At 33.2% G+C, this 22899-nt stretch overlaps 2 protein-coding genes across 2 annotated transcripts; one reads left to right on the top strand and one right to left on the bottom strand.

Annotated features, from left to right (window-relative positions):
- Window positions 1-12951: 12951 nt before the first annotated feature.
- LOC127128975 (cytochrome P450 76A2) lies at window positions 12952-14769 on the top strand. Its single transcript, XM_051058319.1, has 2 exons — window positions 12952-13961; window positions 14107-14769. The coding sequence occupies exons 1-2, from the start codon at window positions 13032-13034 to the stop codon at window positions 14731-14733; spliced, it is 1557 nt and encodes a 518-aa protein (XP_050914276.1). The 5' UTR covers window positions 12952-13031; the 3' UTR covers window positions 14734-14769.
- Window positions 14770-22125: 7356 nt separating this feature from the next.
- LOC127129973 (uncharacterized) lies at window positions 22126-22899 on the bottom strand. Its single transcript, XM_051059064.1, has one exon. It carries the CDS (start codon window positions 22897-22899, stop codon window positions 22126-22128), a length of 774 nt encoding a protein of 257 aa, XP_050915021.1.

Here is a 22899-nt window from a genome sequence, read left to right as displayed (position 1 = left end):
TTATTTATATGGTTATGTGAAGTGTAATGGATTCCTTTAATTGTTGATTTAATCATTGTGCCTTATTATGCTTTTTCATAATGATTTGAATTCTCACCCTTTCTGTTTGAATGTTACCTTTACATGGGTATCGCGCAGATACTCCAGAGTAGTATTGCTGAAGTAATTGGACGGTAGCTCACTCGAGATTAGCCGGAGAGTTTCCGTATTTTAGTTTGAAGACTAGGTAATGAGTCAATGCTCTGGTCATGTAACACGGGTAGATTGGTAGTATTGAACTCATATCTTATTTGGATATGCATTATGTTATTGCTTGTTTTAATTCATCTTAAGGTGATTATTGAGAGATGATCATGGTATGGGACATGGATCATGTTATGAAATACATGAGTATTCATTATTTTCCGATGCGAACGCATATTTCTTGAATATTCATGATAATTGAATTGTGTTATTTTAAATGACCAGGCGTATTATATACTGATGATGAATGATGTTGGTTTTTGAAAGCTTTTAGTTTTTGAAAACGTCGATGTGACGCCCTTTTGTTATATGCGTGCTTAATTACTCTGATTATATGCTAAGTATTTTGGGGTAGAAAAAAGGGGTGTTACACATCGAAAGTGAAGGTGGCAAAGGTACAATTTGTTACTTGCAAAAGGATGACTTGTCAATCCAAGATGTTTATTATGTACCAAATCTCAAGACCAATATTTTGAGTTTGGGGCAACTCACAGAAAAAGGTTATTTGATATTCATGAAAGATCGGATATTACACTTGAAGGACAAGCTAGGGCATCTGATTGCTCAAGTCGAAATGGGGAGAAAGCGAATGTACAAACTGAACTTGAGAAGCGTTCAAGAAAAATGTTTGCTAGTCAATGTCGAAGACAAAGCGTCGTTGTGGCATCTACGTTTTGGTCATCTACATCATGCTGGTCTGAGAAGGTTAGGAAGAGGAACATGGTGCACGGGATACATCCAGACATGGACTATGAAGGAAAGTTTTGAGAAGAATGTGTGCTTAGCAAACAAATAAGAACCTTATTTCAAAAGAAGGCAGAATATCAAGCTAAACATATTCTCGATCTGATTCATACCGACATATGTGGGCCAATCACTCTGGCATCTTTCAGTCTCAAAAGGTACTTCATTTCCTTTATCGAGGATTTCTCACGAAAGACCTGGGTTTATTTGTTGAAAGAAAAATCCGAAGCATTCGAGGTGTTCAAAAATTTCAAAGTAATGGTGGAGAAGGCAACTGACAGACACATCAAAGCCGTCCAATCTGACAGAGGTGATGAGTATACTTCGACAACCTTTATGAAGTACTGTGAAGAGCAGGGCATAAGGAGATTTCTAACTGCACCATATTCACCTCAACAAAATAGTGTGGCTGAAAGGAAGAATTGAACAGTTCTCGACATGATTGGATCAATGCTTAAGAGCAAGAACATGTCGAAGGAATTCTGGGAAGAAGCTGTACAATGTGCCATTTATGTCCAGAATCGATGTCCATATTCGAAGTTAGAAGATCAAACACCACAAGAAGCATGGGGCGGACATAAGCCAACAGTTTCTCATCTCAAAGTATTTGGTAGTGTGGCTTATGCACACGTACCCGATCAATAAAGAACGAAGTTTGAAGACAAAAGTCAGAAGTATATATTCATTGGGTATGATGAGAAGACAAAAGGGTACAATCTATTCGATCCCATAAGCAAGAAGGTGATAGTGAGTAGAGATGTTCGAATAAACGAAGCGAGCAAGTGGGACTGGAATAATTTGACAGAAGTTATCATCGAAGTTGGAGAATCATCAGTCGCTGTACCAACAAGCATTTCAACAGGACTTGAAGATTCTGATAATGAAGATGAACCTCTACAACCCAGACTGCGAAGTCTGCAAGATTTATATGATACGACAGAAGAGGTACACCTTGTATGTCTTTTGGCAGATACTGAAAACATTAACCTCGAAGAGGCGTTGCGAGACGGAAAATGGAAAACTGCAATGGACGAAAACATTAAGGCCATTGAACGTAACAACACATGGGAACTAGCAGAATTACCAAAAGGAAGTCAACCCATTGGTGTGAAGTGGGTATTCAAGAAAAAGATGAATGCTCAAGGCGAAATAGAAAGGTATAAGGCGCAACTTGTTGCGAAGGGATACAAGTAGAAAGCAGTAATTAATTATGATGAAGTATTTGCACTTGTTGCAAGAATGAAGACAATTCGATTACTCATTTCTCAAGCTGCTTAATTCAAATGGCTGATATTTCAAATGGATATCATGTCAGCATTCCTAAATGGTATGCTCGAAGAAGAAATTTAAATCGAACAACCACACAGATACATGAAAGTCGGAAAAGAAGAAAAAGTGCTAAAATTGAAGAAGGTGCTTTATGGGTCGAAGCAAGCACCGCGAGCATGGAATACACGCATCGACACATATTTCAAAGAGAATGGTTTCAAGGAATGTCCCTACGAACATGCTCTGTATGTAAAGAAGAATGGAGGTAATATGTTACTTGTTGCTCTCTATGTCGATGATCTAATCTTCTTGGGTAACGATGGTCAGATGATAGAAGAATTCAAGGGCACAATGACACGTGAATTTGAGATGACAGACTTAGGTCTGATGAGATTCTTTCTTGGTCTAAAGGTTCGACAAGAAGAAACATGAATCTTTATTTCATAGGAGAAATATGCAAAAGAAATCTTGAAAAAATATAAGATGGAAAGTTGTAATCCGATTTCGACGCCAATGGAACCAGGTGCAAAGTTATCGAAATTTGATGGAGGAAAACGTGTCGAAGCAAGCAAATATCGAAGCTTGGTAGGCAGTCTTCGTTATCTCACGTGTACAAGGCCAAACATCTTTAAGTGTCTGAGTTGCAATTCAATTCATGGAGGAGCCAACATATTCACATTGGAAGGCATTGAAGCGAATCCTCAGGTACATCCAAGGAACGTTGTTATTTAGAATGTTTTACTCAAGAACAAAAGATTACAAGTTGGTTGGTTACTCAGACAGTGATTGGTGCGGAGATATAGACGACCAAAAAAGAACTTCAGGATATGTATTCTTCATGGGAAATACTGCATTTACTTGGCTTTCCAAGAAACAATTGATAGTAACGCTTTCGACATGTGAAGCTGAATATGTGGCAACATCTTGGTGTGTTTGTCATGCAATATGGCTTAGAAGATTGTTGAGCAAAATGAAGCTAAAACAAGTAGGTGTAACAATAATACAAGTGGACAACAAATCAACAATTGAGTTAGCAAAGAATCCAGTAAATCATGAAAGAAACAAACACATCGACATTTGCTTCCACTTCATTCGAGAACATGTGAAGGAAGGAAGTGTCGAATTGAGGCATGTAGCAAGCAAGGATCAAACAACAAATATTTTCACAAAACCATTATCGAAAGAAATTTTCGATAGAGGCAAGAAATTAATAGGCATGGTGGATAAAAGAAACATTTATGTTCACATGGGAATTTTGTTGAATAAACTTTAATGTTATATTAAGTGGTTTCTATTAATAAGTTAGTGGAAAGACAAAGATTCTGTTGTAGTTAGAAGGCCAAGAGATAGTGGCATATTAATAATATCTATTTGTTTTAATTTCCTAGAATAGAAGAAATCTTTGGGTCTATATAAAGACCAAAATTGTATTTTCATGTTAATAGAATATATAAAAGTAGTGCTTCTATTATCAAGAAATACCTGACTTTGAAGCTTATCCTTATAATAACAAACCATATAAGCCTTCAACTGGTTAATATTTCATAAATATCCAAAAGGAAAGGAGAGTTTTCTTTTCTCCGGCCGTCATTCTCCCCATTATCTGCCAAGCTTTTTCAAACAGAATGTTAAAATATGAAATGTGAAAAATGAGTAGCATCTCTTTTCAAATCTCGAGTTTGTTAGTGCATAAAGCATTTTGAATGAGAGAGATAAAATAAAGAATAAGGATTGTTATTATTGACTGTTATTAAAAATTGAATTACGCATATATATATATATATATATATATATATATATATATATATATATATATATATATATATATATATATATATATATATATATATATATATATATATATATATATATATATATGTGTGTGTGTGTGTGTGTGTGTGTGTGTGTGTGTGTGTGTATAACTATGTTATTTTTATACTAAGTAACTAACAAACCCTAACCATAACTAATTTGGACTTGTGCTACAACTTGGATTATATCACAACATACCCCCTTATAATCCAAGTTGTCGAACACAAACTAATCATAGTCGATCTTAATTATTCTTACCACAAAAAACCTAAACCACAAAAACCGTATTTGGTTCGGATTCGTTTGGGCCATTTTTTTAACAAAACCGCACGGTTTGGTTTGGTTTGCGGTTTGTATTTTGCAAACCGAACTAAACCAAACCAAACCGTATTATGTTACAACCCAAACTTCACTTATCTCACATCCAACCCAAACCTCAAACCTAGTATGCCTTTACCTTACAATTACAAATGATTTTCTCTGACTCACACTTAGGGTTTCAATTTCAACCTTCTTAAATCTCTCATAGTAGTATCTCACATTCTTCTCATTTTCTTTTCCATATAGGTCTTGCCTATTCTACTCTAATAAGTCCTATCTTATGTTCTTTCTTTTTCATCTTTTATGTTACTATTTTCTCTTCCAATTATGTTTTTATCGCACATTTCTTCTCAATCTCGCATCTCTTGTGTTCTTTTTTTCATCTTCTATAATCTCTCATCTCATATGTTTTTTTATAATGTCTTTGATATTATTTTATGCTACTGTTTATATATGTTTTTTATTCCACTTTTGTCTAATCTGATTTTTTGTATATTGAATGAAACATTTTTGTCTAAATATGATGAGTTTTTAATGTTATTTAGTAATGTATGAATGACTAAACACAAATTTATGTTGTTCTCTATAGGTGTATGTATGGCTCACTAAAAGTATTTTAAAAAACTGAACCAACCCAAACCACATTGGTCTGGTTTGGTTTTATTTCTAAAAGCCAACTGAACCAAACCGAACCGCATGCTTCTTTCTCTTGCGGTTCAAATGATTTTTATCGTCCAAACCGCACCGCGAACACCCCTACTCATATTTGTATTTGATGAATCCCAAGTCGACCAAGTATGAGTTGATCTTCTTGTTACATGCCCTAGGTGCCTACTTGAGGCCATAGAGCGCTCTATTCAGCCTGTATACTTTCATTGCTTCCTCCTGTATCAAAAACCTATGAGATTTTGTGACATATACCTCTTCATCTAGAAGACCATTCAAAAACATTTATTTCACATCTAAGTGAAATGTCGACCAACCTTGCTTACATGCTAAGGCTACCACCAATCGAACAGTCTTCAATCTTTCTATTGGTGCATATACTTCAGAGTAGTCAATTCCTGCTCTCTGGAAAAATTCTCAAGCTACTAATCTTTCCTTATGTCTTGCTATAGACCCATTAACATTATGCTTTAACTTGAACACCCACTTCACTTTGATAACTTTTGTATATGTTGGCAATTCGACTAACTCCCATGTGTTATTTCTTTCGATCGCTTGTAACTCTTCAATCATAACTGACTTTGATTGTTTATTCTTTAAAGCCTCACATAGTTAATTGGTTCAGCACCTGCAAGTAAATCAAAATGAACTAATTATCCATTTGTTATGATTTCATCATCACCAACCACGTCATAGTCTTGAAGCCTTGCTAGGAGAACTTTGGGTCTTTTAGGTCTTTGGCTTGTTCTAGCCACGCCCTCTTGATTATATTCTTTGACTTCGAGTCTATTATCATCTTTGACTTCGACGTTTGTTGGAGTGTCATTAACTGGATTTTCTTCGTGCTCACTACCTGTTCATCAACGCCATAACTCATCAATGCCTTGTTAATTGCATCACTTGAATTCCAATCCCATACAGATTTCTCATCAATCATAATGTCTCGACTCATCATGATCTTATCATTGAGTGGATTGAATAACCTCTATGCTCCAGTTTTATGACATCCTACCAGAATCATAAATTCACTTTTATCATCAATTTTCCTTCTTCTTGCATTAGAGACATGCTTGTAGTAGAGCCAAACACCTTCATATGACTCACTGATGGTTGTTTTCCACTCCATACTTCTTCTGGAATATTGTTTTTTAGCTTCTTGGTAGGGCACCTGTTCATAACATAAACAACAATGGTGAACTTCACCCCATAAAGATTTTGGCAAATTCTTTTGCTTCAGCAGGCATCTCGCCATATCCAATATGGTCATGTTCTACATAGAAATCTTCAAATATCTTGGATTTTTATTCACCATCTCCATATGTTCACAGAACCTTGATCTTCTTTTCACTATGGTTTTCGACAGGCATCTTTAATCTCTTAAAGATTTCAAATACTTCGTCCTTTCGCTTGATCACATAGATCCAAAGCTTTCAAATATGCTCATAGATAAATGAGACCAAATACATTTTTCCACTAATGGTATGATCCTCGAACGACCACATACATTTGAATGTACTACTTTTAGTATGGAAGAGGACCTCATTGGCATACTCGAAACAAAAGACTTTATGGATTGCTTCCCTACTAACCAACCTTCATAGAGTTTTTCGGGCATCTAAATACTTTGTATACAAGTTACCATATCTTGAGTAATCTAAATTCAGATGGCCAAACCTCAAATGCTACAATCAACTATTTTTGTGGTCAAGAACTTTTTTTAGGCATTGTACCTCATTCGAATTGATCATGGTTTTAAATGTCATATTCTTCGAGAAAGGAGATTTTAAGACCATATTATTCTGAGCATCGAATAGTTCTAAGGCTTTATGTTTCATAACCACTGAGAAACCTTTTTCGGTCAGTTGTCTAACACTTAGCAGGTTGCACTTTATTCCAGGTACATAGTGTACGTCTTTGATCATAGCTTTTGCTCCATTTCTCCTTTGAATAACTATGTTGCCAGTACCTTCTGCTTGCAACGAGCTATTATCACCAAGTTTGACCATGATCTTCTTAGACTCGTCGAAATATGCTAACCACACTTTTTGACTAGTCATGTGGTTCTAACAACTTGTGTCAAGAAAACAAATCTTGACGTCGACATGCTCATCTACAACTACATCCATAACTCCCATGTCTTCAGAATAATCTGAATCTTGGCATTCAAGATTTTCTCCTTCAATCTTGCCTTTCTTGTACCAACAATTCTTGGATAAATGTCCCCATTTTTCACAGTTATAGTTCTACACACCTTTTTTTTTTCTCTTCTTTGTCTTTCTGATAGGAGTTTCCTTCTCCTATTTTCGATGATTTAGAAGCCCTATTATCGACCTTATTCTTTTGAGGGCTCGACCAAGACTTCTTGCTCTGAGTATTGTCTCCTTTGCCCTTGAACTTGTTGGAACCACCATGTTTCTTCCATGTTTGAGCCTATAGAGCTTATATCGAATCTTGAACACCTTTTCTTTCGATAATCCTCATCTCATGTGCCTCCAACGAACCAACCAAATCTTCCAAATTTAATGTTTCAAGATAGATGGATTCTTGAATAGCAACGATAACTTGATAAAAGTGATAGGTCAATGTATGCACTACCTTTTCAACTATCATCTTATCAGTTAGGGTTTCATCACAACCTTTCATGAGATGAACAAGCTTCTGCACCATCGTGACATAACCTGCAATCTTTTCCATTTCTCCCCTTTGCAGTAATTCATATTACCGTCACAATGTCTAGAATTTGACGACTTTAACCTTCTCACCTCCTTCGTAATACTTAACAAGAATATCTCATGCCTCATTCGCCGATTCAACATGAGAAATCTGATCAAAGTTCACCATGTCTACCGCCAATTGAATATAAATTGCAGCCTTATAGTCTTTCTTCTTGGCCTCCTTGTTCGCGGCTCCCTGAGCATCATATGTGTTCTCAACAAGCTCAGGGATGCCATTAGTAAGTACTTATAGGGTTTCTTGAAATCCCAATAGAGATTGCACCTATTTTCTCCATCGGGTTCAATTCTTTCCTTCAAGAATTAGAAAAGAATTCGGAATGCCATTGTTACCATTCATCTCTACTACAAAAGAGATTAACAATCCACGATTCCAAAAACACAATCACCGATGTGTGAATCTTGAAAGCACAATAAAGAAACTAATTGGAGCTTTGATTTCAAGCAAACCAGGATAAAAATACTTGTATTTTTATCTCTTTGTTCTTAGTTGTGTGTGGTGTTCTTGAGTTGGTAAAAAACTTTTGTTTTTTAAACCCAATTCAACCCCCCCCCCCTTTCTTGTGTTTTTCACACCTTCAAGGAGGAGGTAGAAGAACAAAAAAATAAAGAAGCATTATTTGAAAATGAAAAATAAGATAATGATAAAAAAAATGAGTGGTGAGCGGAAACAGAAAAATCAGAAAAAGGAAAAAGAAAAGATGAAGAGTCTGCTAGTCCAACATCTTCTGTATCCTCATGCTCATACCAAGAAGAGAAGAGAAGATATACAAATGAAGAGGCCATTCACTTAAATGCAAGATGTAGTGCAATTATTCAGAGAACCCTTCCACAAAAAGAGAAAGATCCCGGTCGTGTTACATTACCGATCATCATAGGAAGTGTGTACGCAGGAAAAACACTAATTGATATTTGTTCAAGCATAAATCTGATACCATTATCAATAATCAGATGGATAGGTGATATAAATATGAAGAATACGAAGATGACACTGCAGTTTGCCCACAAATCCATCAAACGTCCATCCGACATAGCTGAATATGTTTTGGTCAAGATGGATAAATATTTATTTCCTACTGATTTTATGGTGATATATATTAAAGAGGATGATGATGTTCCTCTAATCTTGGATCGACTATTCATGAAAATCGCAAGAATGATGATTGATGTTGATGATTGAGTAATGAAGGTCTGAGTCCATGATGAAGAAGTAATTTTTAACTTGTTTGAAGCCCTACAAAATTCAAAAGAAAAAGGAGTTTGCTTTAACATGGATGTCATTGATGAAACAATCAAAGATTTGAAAAAGCAAAAGCAACCGCCAAAACAAGCTCCTCTTCTTATAGATAAATCAAAAATATTGAAACATAAACCAAAAAATCCTCCAAGGAAGTTACCAAGGGATTATTCAAAGTTACCAAGTCATTAAGCAACATTCTTACCAAAATGATGGTGTGTGGTGCAGAGAATTTGGAAAAATCAGCTTCAAAAGAGGATTGGAATTTCAAGGTACAAAAATAAAGACAATGTCTAAGTGGTGAGATTGAGCATCCCACCATAACAACTTCAATAGATATTTGAATTGCAAGAACATGACTCGAGCTAACGACGTTAAATAAGCGCTTATGGGAGACAACCCAACTTTGTAAGTACTTTAAGTTTTCTTCCATAATGGGTTAGTAAAAGTGGTAAATAGCATAAAAGCTATTTTTGCATCCTTTTGAAGGAAAATTTGATTCCGCTAGGCTTGCTAAGCGAGACTAGTAGAAAGCAGAGTATATAAATAGGCATCAGAAGCACAACATTGAGGGCTTTTATCAAATCAGAGACCGAAAACTTAGAAAGAACATATTGGAGACATAAAGAGAACCTAAAGAGTGAAGATCAATCTAGATACATATCAATATTCGAGACATCGCCATTGATGTTGATTCATTTTATTTCTTCTTTTTTATATCAAGCTATCATGACAACGAGTAACTAAATCTTCTTTTTTGCTGGGATTAGATTTAGTTCACCGTAACCGTATGTATTTATCATGATCATTGTGTTATATATGAATTAGTTGTTTATCGATATTGATGTTATCTTTGTTTTACCATCAATTTTATAGATTTGAATTGTTGTTGAGAAATACAGTTCGAATCTTTACCTAAGATAGTCATATGCTTATGCTATAAAGTCTAGACATAGATTTAGGGTTAAACATTCATCATAGTATCGATTCTTAATGCTACCTTATTATTTAATAGGATACGATATCATTAATTAAACAATACGGTTGACCTCTTGTCAGGGTTTAGACATAAACACTGTCGGCAGGCAATGCATGACAATATTGATAAAAAAAACTAATCTATGTATAACTGATCAGAAGAATATGTGTGTAATTGGTAGATGAACCCCAATCCAAGTAAGATGTCATATCTTTGATATTTTAATCAATTAATGTCTTTACTTTTATTCTATCATTTACAATCAAACAACTTCATTAACCCTTACTTAAAAATATTATAACTGTTGTACGACATTAATATTGCACTACTCCCTATGGATAAGATTAACAAATACTTGCTTTTGATGTTGAATACTACAATCATCATGTATCTGGAAGTACATCTTTGAAATATCCCCTGAGACAAAATTGGGTTTCTAAGACAGGTTTTATTTCTAAGCACATGTTTTGTGTGAACAATACCGTATGAATCTAGAAATACACATCCGGACCCACCCCATATTGTTAAAAAATGATAGCGTGTGTTTATTCGAAATTCAGTTCCAGGTTAATCCTAATTTTACTAAACAAAGCAAGGTGTCTCCGGATGTACATCTCTATAGAATATCCTCTGAGATAGGGTTAGGTTTCTAAGGTCCATATTGATTTAAAATTTGTATAGATATGGATGCCACTAAAATTATTAACACAAACACACAAATAACATACAAAATGTCTCAGTATGCATATTTCGTTTTGTCTACTGCAATGTCGAGAAACCCTTTCTTCAATTTAGGTTCTTAGAGATCACTCGTCCTGTCGATCTAAATCATAATTAGAGAACTTATACTCAGACAATCGAAGAGTTGTGATGCTCTATTACCGCCCACCCTCGATTGGCAGCGATGAAAAGAAATAGTTCATCAATTTTGAGTTGAAGACAGATGAAAATTTAACTCTTATGTGGAGTACATTACATTGTTATGAACAAAAAAACCGATTGAGCTGAATGCGAAGATTGCGAGATCTACCAAGGATATTTTAAAGATGTTGAAATGTCATACTTGATGATCAAATATATTGTTTGATTTACGTTAACAATTATCTTTGTAATAATTAATTTTTCTTGTATGTTATGACAATTATTGATGTTAATTTATCTACGTTTTTACATTTGTTTTGTTTTTGCATTTGTTTCTTGTTCAGTAGTTTTGCGAAATCTATTTCTAGAATTTATACGTAGATTCATTTCCGTATCTATTTTTGTCATGAATTAGGACCTGACTCACTTACGAATGGATTGTGTGTGAATTTAATGCGTCCAAATGTATATTTTATGAATTCTAGAAGTAGTTTTAATTTTTCACTAAGGTGGAAGAATATCCTTTGGGTGAAAAGAGAAATCCCCTTTAAAAATGAACAAAAATAGATTATGACCATATTTGTTTTAGCTTTAAAAAATGAATTTTTTGTTTGTATTTTTAAAAATAATATTTTATAAAATCATTTTTAAAATATTAAGTTTTTTTATATTCGTTTTTTCTAAATTGAAAGACTAATTTTGACATCATATAACATAAACATACATTATTAAAAATCAAAATATAGTTGAAATTGCAATTTTTTTCAAAAGATTGTATCTCAAAAATGATTTTTAAAAAAAATTATTTGAAATAACTTTAAAATTAAGTGATCTTTTAAAATTTTGATATTTAAAAGTTTCAATAAAATAATAAAATATTTAAATAACATTTTAAAAATAATTATTTAAATCAAACTTTTATTTAAATTTTTTTTAAAAATTATATAATTTTTTTAATATAAAATTACACAACACTATGAAATCATTTAGGTAAAACAAACTGGTCCAATAGTTCAACTGCGGTTTGGATCTAGTGAAGTTTTTGGACTCAAACGGTTCAACCGAATCCGATGTTCACCCATGTGGCCCCCTATAAACTCTCATTGACTTGCCACGCGTATTGCATGGAGAAATAACATAGGACACACGTGATTCAGCTCCACGTATAGGACAAAGTAAATTAAGAAGAGCACCCAACTCCATGCATTGTCGTACTCGAACGGCCATAAACACCTATGAGGGAAAGATAATCTAATTCACTCTAAAACTAAACAATATATCTTACCTTAGACATTTTTTAGAATATTCTTGGAGCTTTGTCTCACTTTCATTACTTGTGTATACCTACGTAGTAAATTACAATATTTTTTTCAACAGCTTATATGCTTGTCATGTCCTGTTTATATTGTTATCCTATGTATTTCTTTTCTTTTCTTTTGCAAATTATTAAAAGGACTCTTAGATGACTTTTAGCCCCTTAAACTAATATGCATTGAACAAAAAATATATTATCTTTGGTTGTCTGCCAACTGTTGAAGATGCCTTCGACGGTACTCATGGATTCATGCAAATGGAACAGACTTAAATATTTGAAAGACATTTTAACTTAATATACTCAACTAGGTGCATTGTATATTTTAAATAAAATAAAACTTTAACTTTTGTGATATACTCCTATAATTAAAAAATATATATATTTTAAGAGAAATAGAATCAAGAAAATGAAAGATTGAAATATTAAATTTGATTTGGACCTAATCTTATTATTTGATTTTTGGATTTTATTGTTTGGGCTTAGTTTATTTTGTGTAATGTTTCTAGAAAAGTTTTGTAGTATTTGAAATATCTAGATATTTCTTAAGATTGTAATATTTTTTAGAATACTCTTTGAATGTCTAGAGTTGAGAACTTTCTAGAATTAGTGTCTAGAGTTCTCCTTAAAGTACTATAATCTTACATTTTTGCATCAAACAAAAATACAAAATTCTCTCTTTCAAAAATAATTCTCCTCCCTATCAAATTTCTATTCAAATCTCTAATATTCCCACACACTTTTCCTATTTCTAAACATAAAAGTGTCTATTTCCAACGCATTAAACCCTATAATAATCATGATTAAAGAGGAACCAAAATCTATCCGCAAATGAATTGAGTTAACAAGGAAACCATGGTATATCATCCTTCACAACATACTCTTGTTATTATTCTCCTACTCTTATCTTTCCCTTTAATCTTCCTCTTCCTCCTCAACCACCGTAGAAAAGTCTCCGCCGCCAAGCGCCGCCTTCCACCTGGACCACCGGGATGGCCCATATTTGGAAACATGTTCCAACTCGGAGAAATGCCTCACCGCACACTCACCAACTTAAGGCAAAAATATGGTCCAATTTTATGGCTCAAAATAGGTGCCATAAACACTATGGCAATACTCTCAGCCAAAGAAGCTACCATATTTTTCAAAAACCACGACCACAGTTTCGCAGATCGAACCATAACTGAAACCATGCGTGCTCATAATTATGACAAATCATCCCTAGCTTTGGCTCCTTACGGTTCCTACTGGCGACTCATGCGCCGTCTCGTGACGGTCGATATGTTGGTCATGAAACGCATAAACGACACTGTCTCCGTTCGTCGTAAATGCGTAGACGACATGCTCACTTGGGTTGCGAAAGAAGCAGTTCAGTTGAAAGAAGGCCGTGGACTTCACTTGTCACGGTTTGTTTTCTTCATGAGTTTTAACTTGTTTGGAAACTTGATGCTGTCGCGTGACATGTTTGATATGGAATCTGAAAATGGATCTGAGTTTTTTAAAGCGGTTATGGGACTGATGGAGTGGACCGGACATGCCAACGTGTCGGATTTGTTTCCTTGGTTAAGGTGGTTGGATCCACAAGGATTAAGGAGAAAAATGGATAGGGATATGGGAAAAGCTCTTAAATTTGCTTCCACGTTTGTGAAAGAGCGTTTGGATTTGGAAGGGGTCCGTGATGATGACAGAACAAGAGACTTCTTAGATGTGTTACTCGAGTTTCAAAGAAATGAGAACCAGAATTCACTCAACATCTCAGATAAAGATCTCAACATATTCATCTTGGTAATCATATTACATGTTTTTTTATCTGAGTACTCATGATCAGGGTTCGCACTCTGGTATTAACGTTCAATCTAACAGTATCAGGTTTTGTCAGTTGAACTAGAATTTACATACTATTACATGCTTATTTAATTTGTTGATTCAGGAAATATTCTTGGCTGGATCAGAAACAACAAGCAGCACAATTGAATGGGCTATGACGGAGCTATTATGCAACCGTGAATGCATGTTGAAGGTTAAAACTGAGCTTAACTCAGTGGTTGGTGGTGCTAAAGATGTTGAAGAGAGTGACATAGAAAAACTTCCATACCTACAAGCTGTTGTTAAGGAATCACTAAGGTTACATCCTCCAATTCCACTACTTGTCCCAAGAAAAGCAGTGCAAGAGACAGAGTTTATGGGATACTTGATACCAAAAGACACACAAGTGTTTGTGAATGCATGGGCTATTGGAAGAGACCCAGATGTTTGGGAAGAACCATTGGTTTTCAAACCAGAGAGGTTTTGGGATAGTGATAGTAAGAGTTATAAGACAGATTATAAAGGACAGCATTATGAGTTTATACCATTTGGAGCTGGAAGAAGAATGTGTGCTGGTGTGCCTTTGGCTCATAGGATTCTTCATCTTGTTTTGGGATCTTTGCTTCATCGATTTGATTGGGAGCTTGATAGCAATGTTTCGGCGTTGACTATGGATATGAGAGACAATCTTGGCATAACCATGAGAAAGTTTGAACCATTGCTTGTTGTGCCCAAGTTAGTTGCTTCTTAAACATTACTCTTTGTTCCGAAATATTTGACATTTTATCTTCACAATACAATTTTAATCTTTGTCTTCAGATTATACCCTTAATTAATGTATTTATTTTATTGTTTCTTACTTTGCATTAATGTTAATTAAAATAATTGAATAAAATCATTATCCTCTCTTTTTTATTTATTATATATTTTTAATTAATATAAAAGTGTAAATATTACACTTACTTTAGGACGGAAGAAATAATACAGAAATAATACTTTTGTAAGATAATAATTGTCACATTTAAAGAAAAAGTCTTTGAAAATAATTTTTTAAAATTTTTAATGTTAAATGAATTAGTTATCCTTCTAATTAATATTATATGGTGAGTCTAGGCTACCCCTTATAAAATTAGGATAATTTTACTCCAACTGACTTATTATAATAAAATTTTCACATAAACTAAAATTTTAAAATTATATATTAATTCAAAATCTTAAGACATTTCTATGCCACTTCTCATTTAAAGAAAAAAATTCAACATTCTTTTTTTCATCCAATATAAAGATATTATTCACACTTGACATTTCTTTCTTTGAGTTAATTTTGTTTGTTTAAAGTTTTTTATTAATATATGATTTTAAAATTTTAATTTATGAGATAAAATTTCATTGGTACACATCATTTGGAGTAAATTATCTGAACTTTAAAAGGGGTAATCAAGAACTTACCATATTCTTTGCATTACATTATTTTTTTCATAGGCCATATTTTAAGTTTTCAAAAAGGGCATGCTTTACCGCGATTTAATTATGACCAAATAAATAAGGTTATATTTTATCATTATTTAATTGTGACAAATATTTTATGAAATTATTTTTAATCACAATTTAATTGAAATCTTAGGCTCTTTTGATTGTCTGTCTTGCACACTCTAAAAAGCGATTCTATTTTTTAATTATGTATAAATTAATTTAGTAAAATTATTATTAGTATTTATAAAAAAATATTTATGTAAATTGATATATAATGATATTTTTAAGGAAATTTTCTAAATAACTGATTTTCCACAGCAAAATGAAATTTAATAAAATCAAAATGAGATGAATATGATACAACAAATCTTTTTAAGGTCGACTAAGGTTCAGACAAATCGTGGTAGTGTCAGAAGTAACCAAAAACACATAAAACTTGATAATTCATAGTTTTTACTTGTGTTTCATGTTAATAGTACCACTAACTAATGTAACTATTTGCACAGAGACGCATTTTAAGGGAAAGATGCTTGCGTCGATGAAAGAGATAGAAAACCCTGCAAAATATGGAGAAAAATGTCAAATATATGAAAACACATATTCTCGGTAACAAGAAGAATCATGAACAAACCGCCAGCATAATCGAGCAAAATTGAATTCGATAGAACAACACATTTTGGCTTCTAGGATTAGTTTCATCTTTAAATATTACACTTTTTTCATCCTTTATCTTTCTACTTTACTTTCACTTATGCATTTCTTTGTTTAGTAACTCACAGAAAATTCAACTATGTACCTAACACTCTTTAGAGGAGTTAAGGAACACATAGTTAAAGAACATAGTTCCTTCCTCGATTAACTGTTTGAAACATAAGGGAAATCACAACTAAGAGTTATTAACCAATCACTCGGATAACTTTCATGTGTGGAAACTATTATCCAATTGACATCAAACACAATAAGGGGTCAATTGTGGCATAAAAAGTTTTTAGAAATTTTAAATAATAAATATTTTTTAAGATTGTGGCCATAATCGATTATGACATAGAAAGATAGATTTTTTTTGAATCTAAACCATAATCGATTATTGAACGAGTTTGACCCATAGTCAATTAGAGAGTGATGTTTGTTGTATAATCAATAACTAAGTATTATTATCGGTATTCAAAAGTATTACCCAAACCCCAATGTTTTTAGATAAGGTTTTTGAAAACAAATGAAGTTTGGAAACATATATATTTGTGTTCGTGTGTGTATGTGTGTGTGCATGTGCGTGTGTATGCTTGTGCGTGTGCGTGTGCCGTGGTGAGTGTGTGCGCGTGCGCACGCATGTGTGTGTATGTATGTGAAAGAGATGCACCCATATTACTTTGAGAGCACACACATTATATAAACATAAATAAACAACATAACACATTAATACATGCAAGCTTATAGTAGTTGGCACTAGTTCTTGCTCATCTTCTTTGTCTTTTGACATTTTCACATCAGTCATGACTGTAACACCCTAAATTCCGAAACTTATATAAAAAGAATTACTCGAAAATTAAGGTGTCACTTCGACAACCAACCAACAAAACTTTCAAAAATATTTAACAACATGCAGCGGAAATAAACATAAGAATAACTTCAAATGGAACTTCTCAAATAAAGTATTAAACTTTAATATCACAATTTGACACTAACTCCAAACATAACACAAACGTATTGTCCCCAATGTTAAAACACTAGAGCACTAAACCACTAAAATGGAATAGAATGATAAATAAACGAAAGTAAGCTCCGAGAAGCTATCTTCCACTCACAACAACAAAAATCTACTCCTGATTATCTGCAATATGTCCATGGCGGATAACATAAAGAAAAATAGGTGAGAATAAACTTGCTAAAATGATAAAGCTACATATCAAAGATCCATGAAATTTATCTCCCGTGATCTCATTGGAAAAACATATATTTATAGATTGATGAGGTGGAAATAATATTCAAAGACTTCCAACATTACTTGCTAGAACAAGAAAAAACCCTAAAAGTAAATAAGAATCTCTTGCATGTTGAAGTTTAGATTGTTACAAATGGATGTCAAAAGTTCCTTTCTAAATGGGTATCTTAATGAAGTGGTATATGTTGAGAAACCTAAAGGTTTCTCTGATCCCTACTTTCCTTATCATGTTTACAAATTGAAAAAAGCTCTTTGTGGCTTGAAACAAGCTCCAAGAGTATGGTATGAATGATTTAATGAGTTTATGGTAAACCATGGATATAATCGAGGAGGAATAGACAAAACTCTTTTTTTGAAGAATGATAAAGGAAAGCTTATGATAACTCAAATCTATGTGGATGGCATATATTTTGGTGGAATGTCTGACTCGATGGTGAAGCATTTTGTTCAACAGATGTAATCTGAGTTTGAGATGAGTCTTGTAAGAGAATTCACCTACTTCCTTGATCTTCAAGTAAAGCAAATGGAAGACATTATTTGTGTGTCTCAAAGCAAGTATGCTAAGAGCATAGTGAAGATGTTTGGTCTTGACAATGCAAGCCAAAAGAGAACTCATGTTGTAACTCACTTGAAGCTTTCTAGGGATGAAAATGAGTTGATGTAGATCAAAGCCTATACGAAAGTATGATAGGAAGTTTGTTATATCTCATAGCTAGCAGACTCGATATCACAATTGTTGTAGGTGTATGTGCTTGGTATCAAGCAAATCCTAAGGCTAGTCACCTTACTCAAGTGAAAAGAACCTTGAAATACATAAGTGTGGCCCGTGATTATGGCATATTGTACTATCGTGATACAAATTTCATACTTGTAGGATATTGTGATGTAGATTGGGCTGGAAGTGATGATGACAAGAAAAGCACATCTGAGGGATGTTTCTTTCTTGGAAACAATCTGATCTCTTGGTTCAACAAGAAGAAAAAATGTGTCTCATTTTCTACTGTTAAAGTTGAGTACATTACTGCTGGAAGTAGTTGCACTCAATTACTTTGGATGAAACAGATGTTGAAGGAGTACAATGTCAAACAAGATGTCATAACATTGTTCTGCGGCAACTTAAGTGTTATCAATATTTTAAAAAATCTTCTTCAGCACAGTAGAACCAAGCACATTGACATTCGTCATCATTTTATTAGGGATCTCATGAAAGATAAGTATTCATTGCATACTCCAATATCAACTACTAACTGATTATTTGTGCATGACTAAGTATGTGAATGATTGCATACTGGTATATGTTAGTTAGTTGAATTTTATGCTACTAACTATGTGATACTAGATTCATGCATTACTAAGTTTGTGAATGATTGCATGATTGTCTATTTGGTTTAGAGCAACTGAATGTATTATGTGTAAGCATCTGAAGATGCTTTTGACTTATGCTCCTGTTGTGGTATTTAACTTTGATATGGAAGTTATTGTTGCTTAAATGCTCTAAAGATCCAACAATCATACTAGTTGTCACTTGTTTTGATTGAAGAAGTTCTATTTATCTTGAATAGACAATCATTCTCATTGAAGATTTTAGAGTGCTAGGGTTATAAGAGTCCTTGTTATGTACACCTCTATGTTTCAGTAACTTAACATAGAAGGTTTGTCTAGTTGAGTTGTAAACTCAATATTGTTATGTACACCTCTATGTTTAAGTAACTTGACATAAAAGGTTTATCTAGTTAAGTTATAATATTCAACATTCTTTCATCTTTTTAAGATTGAAGTTGATCACTAGGGTTTATTGGTTGCTTTCCGCTGTCAGTGATTTTGTGAAAGAGAAGAAAGTGAGTATGTTATCATATTTATGGGGGCTCTAAATAGAAATACATTGGGTAGTGTTAGGAAGAGGAATTGAATAACATAGAATTTGTTGTCACTTGTAAGTCTAATTGTACTAAGCTAGTAATAATGAATTTTCTTTTATTGGGTTGTGGACTCAGCCTCCCAGACGTATGTGTAATTTCACCGAACTAGATAAATAATTGATTGTGTTCTTTATTGTTCTTCTACTCTATCATCTAGTATTTATTATTGTAGTGGTTCTGATGTATCTTGTTGAATCGATTATCGAAGTATCGAGTTCGACATCTATCTCCTAAAGAACATAATTTCAAATGTAGTTCTTATATTCATGGATGGGTATCCGTGTTATAATCATATATTTATTTTCGAGAAATATATGAGTGAATTGTCATGTTGTCTGAAATTTAGAATGATAAAGCTACATATCAAAGATCCATGAAATTTATCTCCCATGATCTCATTGGAAAAAACATATATCTATAGATTGATGAGATGGAAATCATATTCAAAGACTTCCAAGATCACATGATAGAACAAGAGAAAACCTTAAAAGTAACGAGGTTGTAGGGTTTAAAGATGAATCCATCCAAGTGTGTATTTGGAGTACTAGCTAATAAGTTCCAAGATTTCCTTAGGCATAGCAAAGATATGGACGTATACAAGAATAAATCTAAAGTTATTTCAGAATTTAGACCTCGTAGAACTAAGGATGGGTTGTAAATTTTTGTGGAAAAAATTAACTTCCTAAGAAGATTTATATCTAATTATGTTCGTAAGATGAAAGCTTTCTTGCATTTTCTTAGGCTTTAGGATTCAAAAGTAATGTTTTGAGATTCTATTTAATAAAATACTTTCGATCAAATGAAAGAAGCTTTGTCAAATTCATCAGTGTTAATGCCACTAGTTCTAGGTGAAGCATTCGACCTGTACATTGTTGCTAAAGACAATTCAATTAAATGCGTACTATCCTAGAATTTTTCATTACAGGATTTAAAGAGAAATATATTATCTTAGGTGAATCTTGAATGCTGAAGATACCAGATACACTCCTATTACGATATTGTGTTTATCATTATCTTAGGTGAATCAAGTTACGATATTGTGTTTCTCAATTGATCAAGTTAGAATTATACAAACACGCCTTTCTATCAAAGTAAAACTATTGAATGTTTTCAAATGTTTATTTATATGTTATTTTATTTCTATTTTTATTTTTAGTAAAATCATATTACTCAGAATTTAATAGTTTCTATATGTAGATTTTATACATCGAATATAATATTGGAGATGTATCTGACATTAAATTTGTGTATATTTAATCAACTAATATTTTAATAATCTTGTTTTGTAAAATATTTATAAAAAATAGGAATAAAATAATTTTACACTATAAATTAATGAATAATGTGTATTTTATTAAATCACACCTGAATTTTTAAAATACTAATATGATAGAGCTTAGAAGAAACACATTCAAAAAAATTAAAGAAAGTGAGACCTGAAAATACTTTGATATATATGTCAAACAATTTAAGAATCTTTTGGTATGAAGGGTGGAGATACCCCTCCCAATCTTTTTAGAGTTTTCCTACGAACTTGGTTCCTTTGATTAAAACATCTAAACAAAACAGTCATTATAATATGTAAGTTTAGTTTATTTAAAAAACAGAATCAAGCATCCACTTCCTTTTACATTTTTGTCAAAACATCATATGACGTGGACAATTGATTTGATTATTATTTCTAACAAATAAAAAGTAAATTGATTAAGATTTATTTATAGCTGAAAACAACAAAACAACAACTAACGTTTGGTTGGAAACAAAATTTCTTTAAAAAGATAATAATGGGAGATGGAGAATAATGGAAAACAATAATGGAAAATGAAGGACCATCTTAAGTGTTTTAAGGTTTCTATATAGATTATTTATATTTCAACAGGGATGAAATAATGAGGGTTCTATTTAGTCATATACTATAGTTATGACAAATCAATCATAAAATCATATTTAATAATAATTTAATCGTGAGAAATTTGAAATTATATGTTATAATTCACTTTATACATCCTCAAAAACGTCTCTGAAAAAATGGTTTACACATAAGAATGATTAAGCTATTAACTAAAAACAAGTATATGAACTTAGAATCATATGTATTATCACCTTTAGTCGAATTCAAATGGTTAAATTCAAGACATATGAATTTTATTTCAATTCAAGACATATGAATCATATTTCAATTCAAGACATATGAATCTTACTTCAATTCTTCGCACAACTCCTTCATCATCTTGTTGTTGAGATTAATGGCATTGTCAGTGATGATCTTACTAGGAATTTCATAGCGGCAGATTATCTCTTTCTTGATAAACCGAGGAACCACTTGTCGAGTGACATTAGCATATGAAACAACTTCGACCCACTTCATGAAGTAATCAATACCAACTAGGATGAATCGATGACCATTGGAAGCTTTTGGTTCTATCATCCCAATCATATCAATACCCCACATAGAGAAGGATCATGGAGACGTCAGAACGTTCAACGAAATTAGTGGCACAAAGACCTTGTCACCATATATTTGACACTTGTAGCATCTTCTAATAAAGTTGTAACAATCAACCTCCATTGTTGTCTAGTAATACCCAGCCCGAAGGATCTTCTTAGCCATAACAGGACCTTTCACATGTACACCCTCACAACCTTCATGTATGGACTTTATGACCGTGCTAGCTTCGTGTGTATCCACACATCTGAGTAGCACGGAATCGTAATTCCTCTTGTATAACATATCACCGTTTAGGAAAAACTTGGAAGAAAGTCTTCTCAAAGCTTTCTTATAAGTAATAGATATACCCTCGGGATATTGTTATTTCTCCATAAATGTCTTTATGTCATGAAACCAAGGCTTATCATCAGGATCGACCTCGATTGCTAGATAATGTGCTGGTTCATCCAAGTGGTCAATAAGGATAGTTGGTGCTTCATTCTTCCACTTGACTTTAAACATAGATGTCAACGTAGCTAGAGCGTATGCTAACTGATTTTCCTCCCTAGGAATATGATGAAAAGAGATTTCATCAAAGTAGGGTATCATCTTTCTGATGTGCTCCTTATAAGGAATCAATTTGCTATCTCGAGTTTCCCAATCACCTTTTGCCTGACTGATTACCATAGCCAAATCTCCGTACACCTCAAGAATCTTGATACTTAAGTCAATGGCCGCCTCCATACCGTAGATACATGCCTCATGTTCTGCCATATTGTTGGTGTAGTCAAAGTATAATCTAGCGGTAAATGGAAGGTGGAAGCCAGTTGGAGAAGTGATAAATGCGCCTATTACATGACCACAAGCATTGGAAGCGTTGTCGAACACGAGCGTCCATTGTGATCCTGGTTCGAGGCCTTCCTCGGGGCCTGGAACAGTGGAATCTCTGTTAAAGATGATGTCTTCATCTAGAAAGTCAAACATCAACGATTGATAACCCTCCACAGGTAAATGAGCAAGGTAGTTAGACATAACACTCCTCTTTATTCCTTTTTGAGACACATACTGGATATCATATTCAGTTAACAACATTTGCCACCGAGCAATTCTACCAGTGACAACAGGCTTTTCAAATATGTATTTTATCGGATCCAT

This window comes from Lathyrus oleraceus, chromosome 3, assembly GCF_024323335.1.
Source record: "Lathyrus oleraceus cultivar Zhongwan6 chromosome 3, CAAS_Psat_ZW6_1.0, whole genome shotgun sequence".
NCBI classification, from domain to species: Eukaryota; Viridiplantae; Streptophyta; class Magnoliopsida; order Fabales; family Fabaceae; genus Lathyrus; species Lathyrus oleraceus.
This window is presented reverse-complemented; position numbering and strand designations above follow the sequence as displayed.

Coding starts and splice junctions, on each gene's coding strand:
- LOC127129973 (XM_051059064.1), bottom strand. CDS start 22,899: ATGGATCCGATAAAATACATATTTGAAAAGCCTGTTGTCACTGGTAGA.
- LOC127128975 (XM_051058319.1), top strand. CDS start 13,032: ATGGTATATCATCCTTCACAACATACTCTTGTTATTATTCTCCTACTC. Junction 13,962..14,106: donor ATCTCAACATATTCATCTTG/GTAATCATATTA, acceptor TTGTTGATTCAG/GAAATATTCTTGGCTGGATC.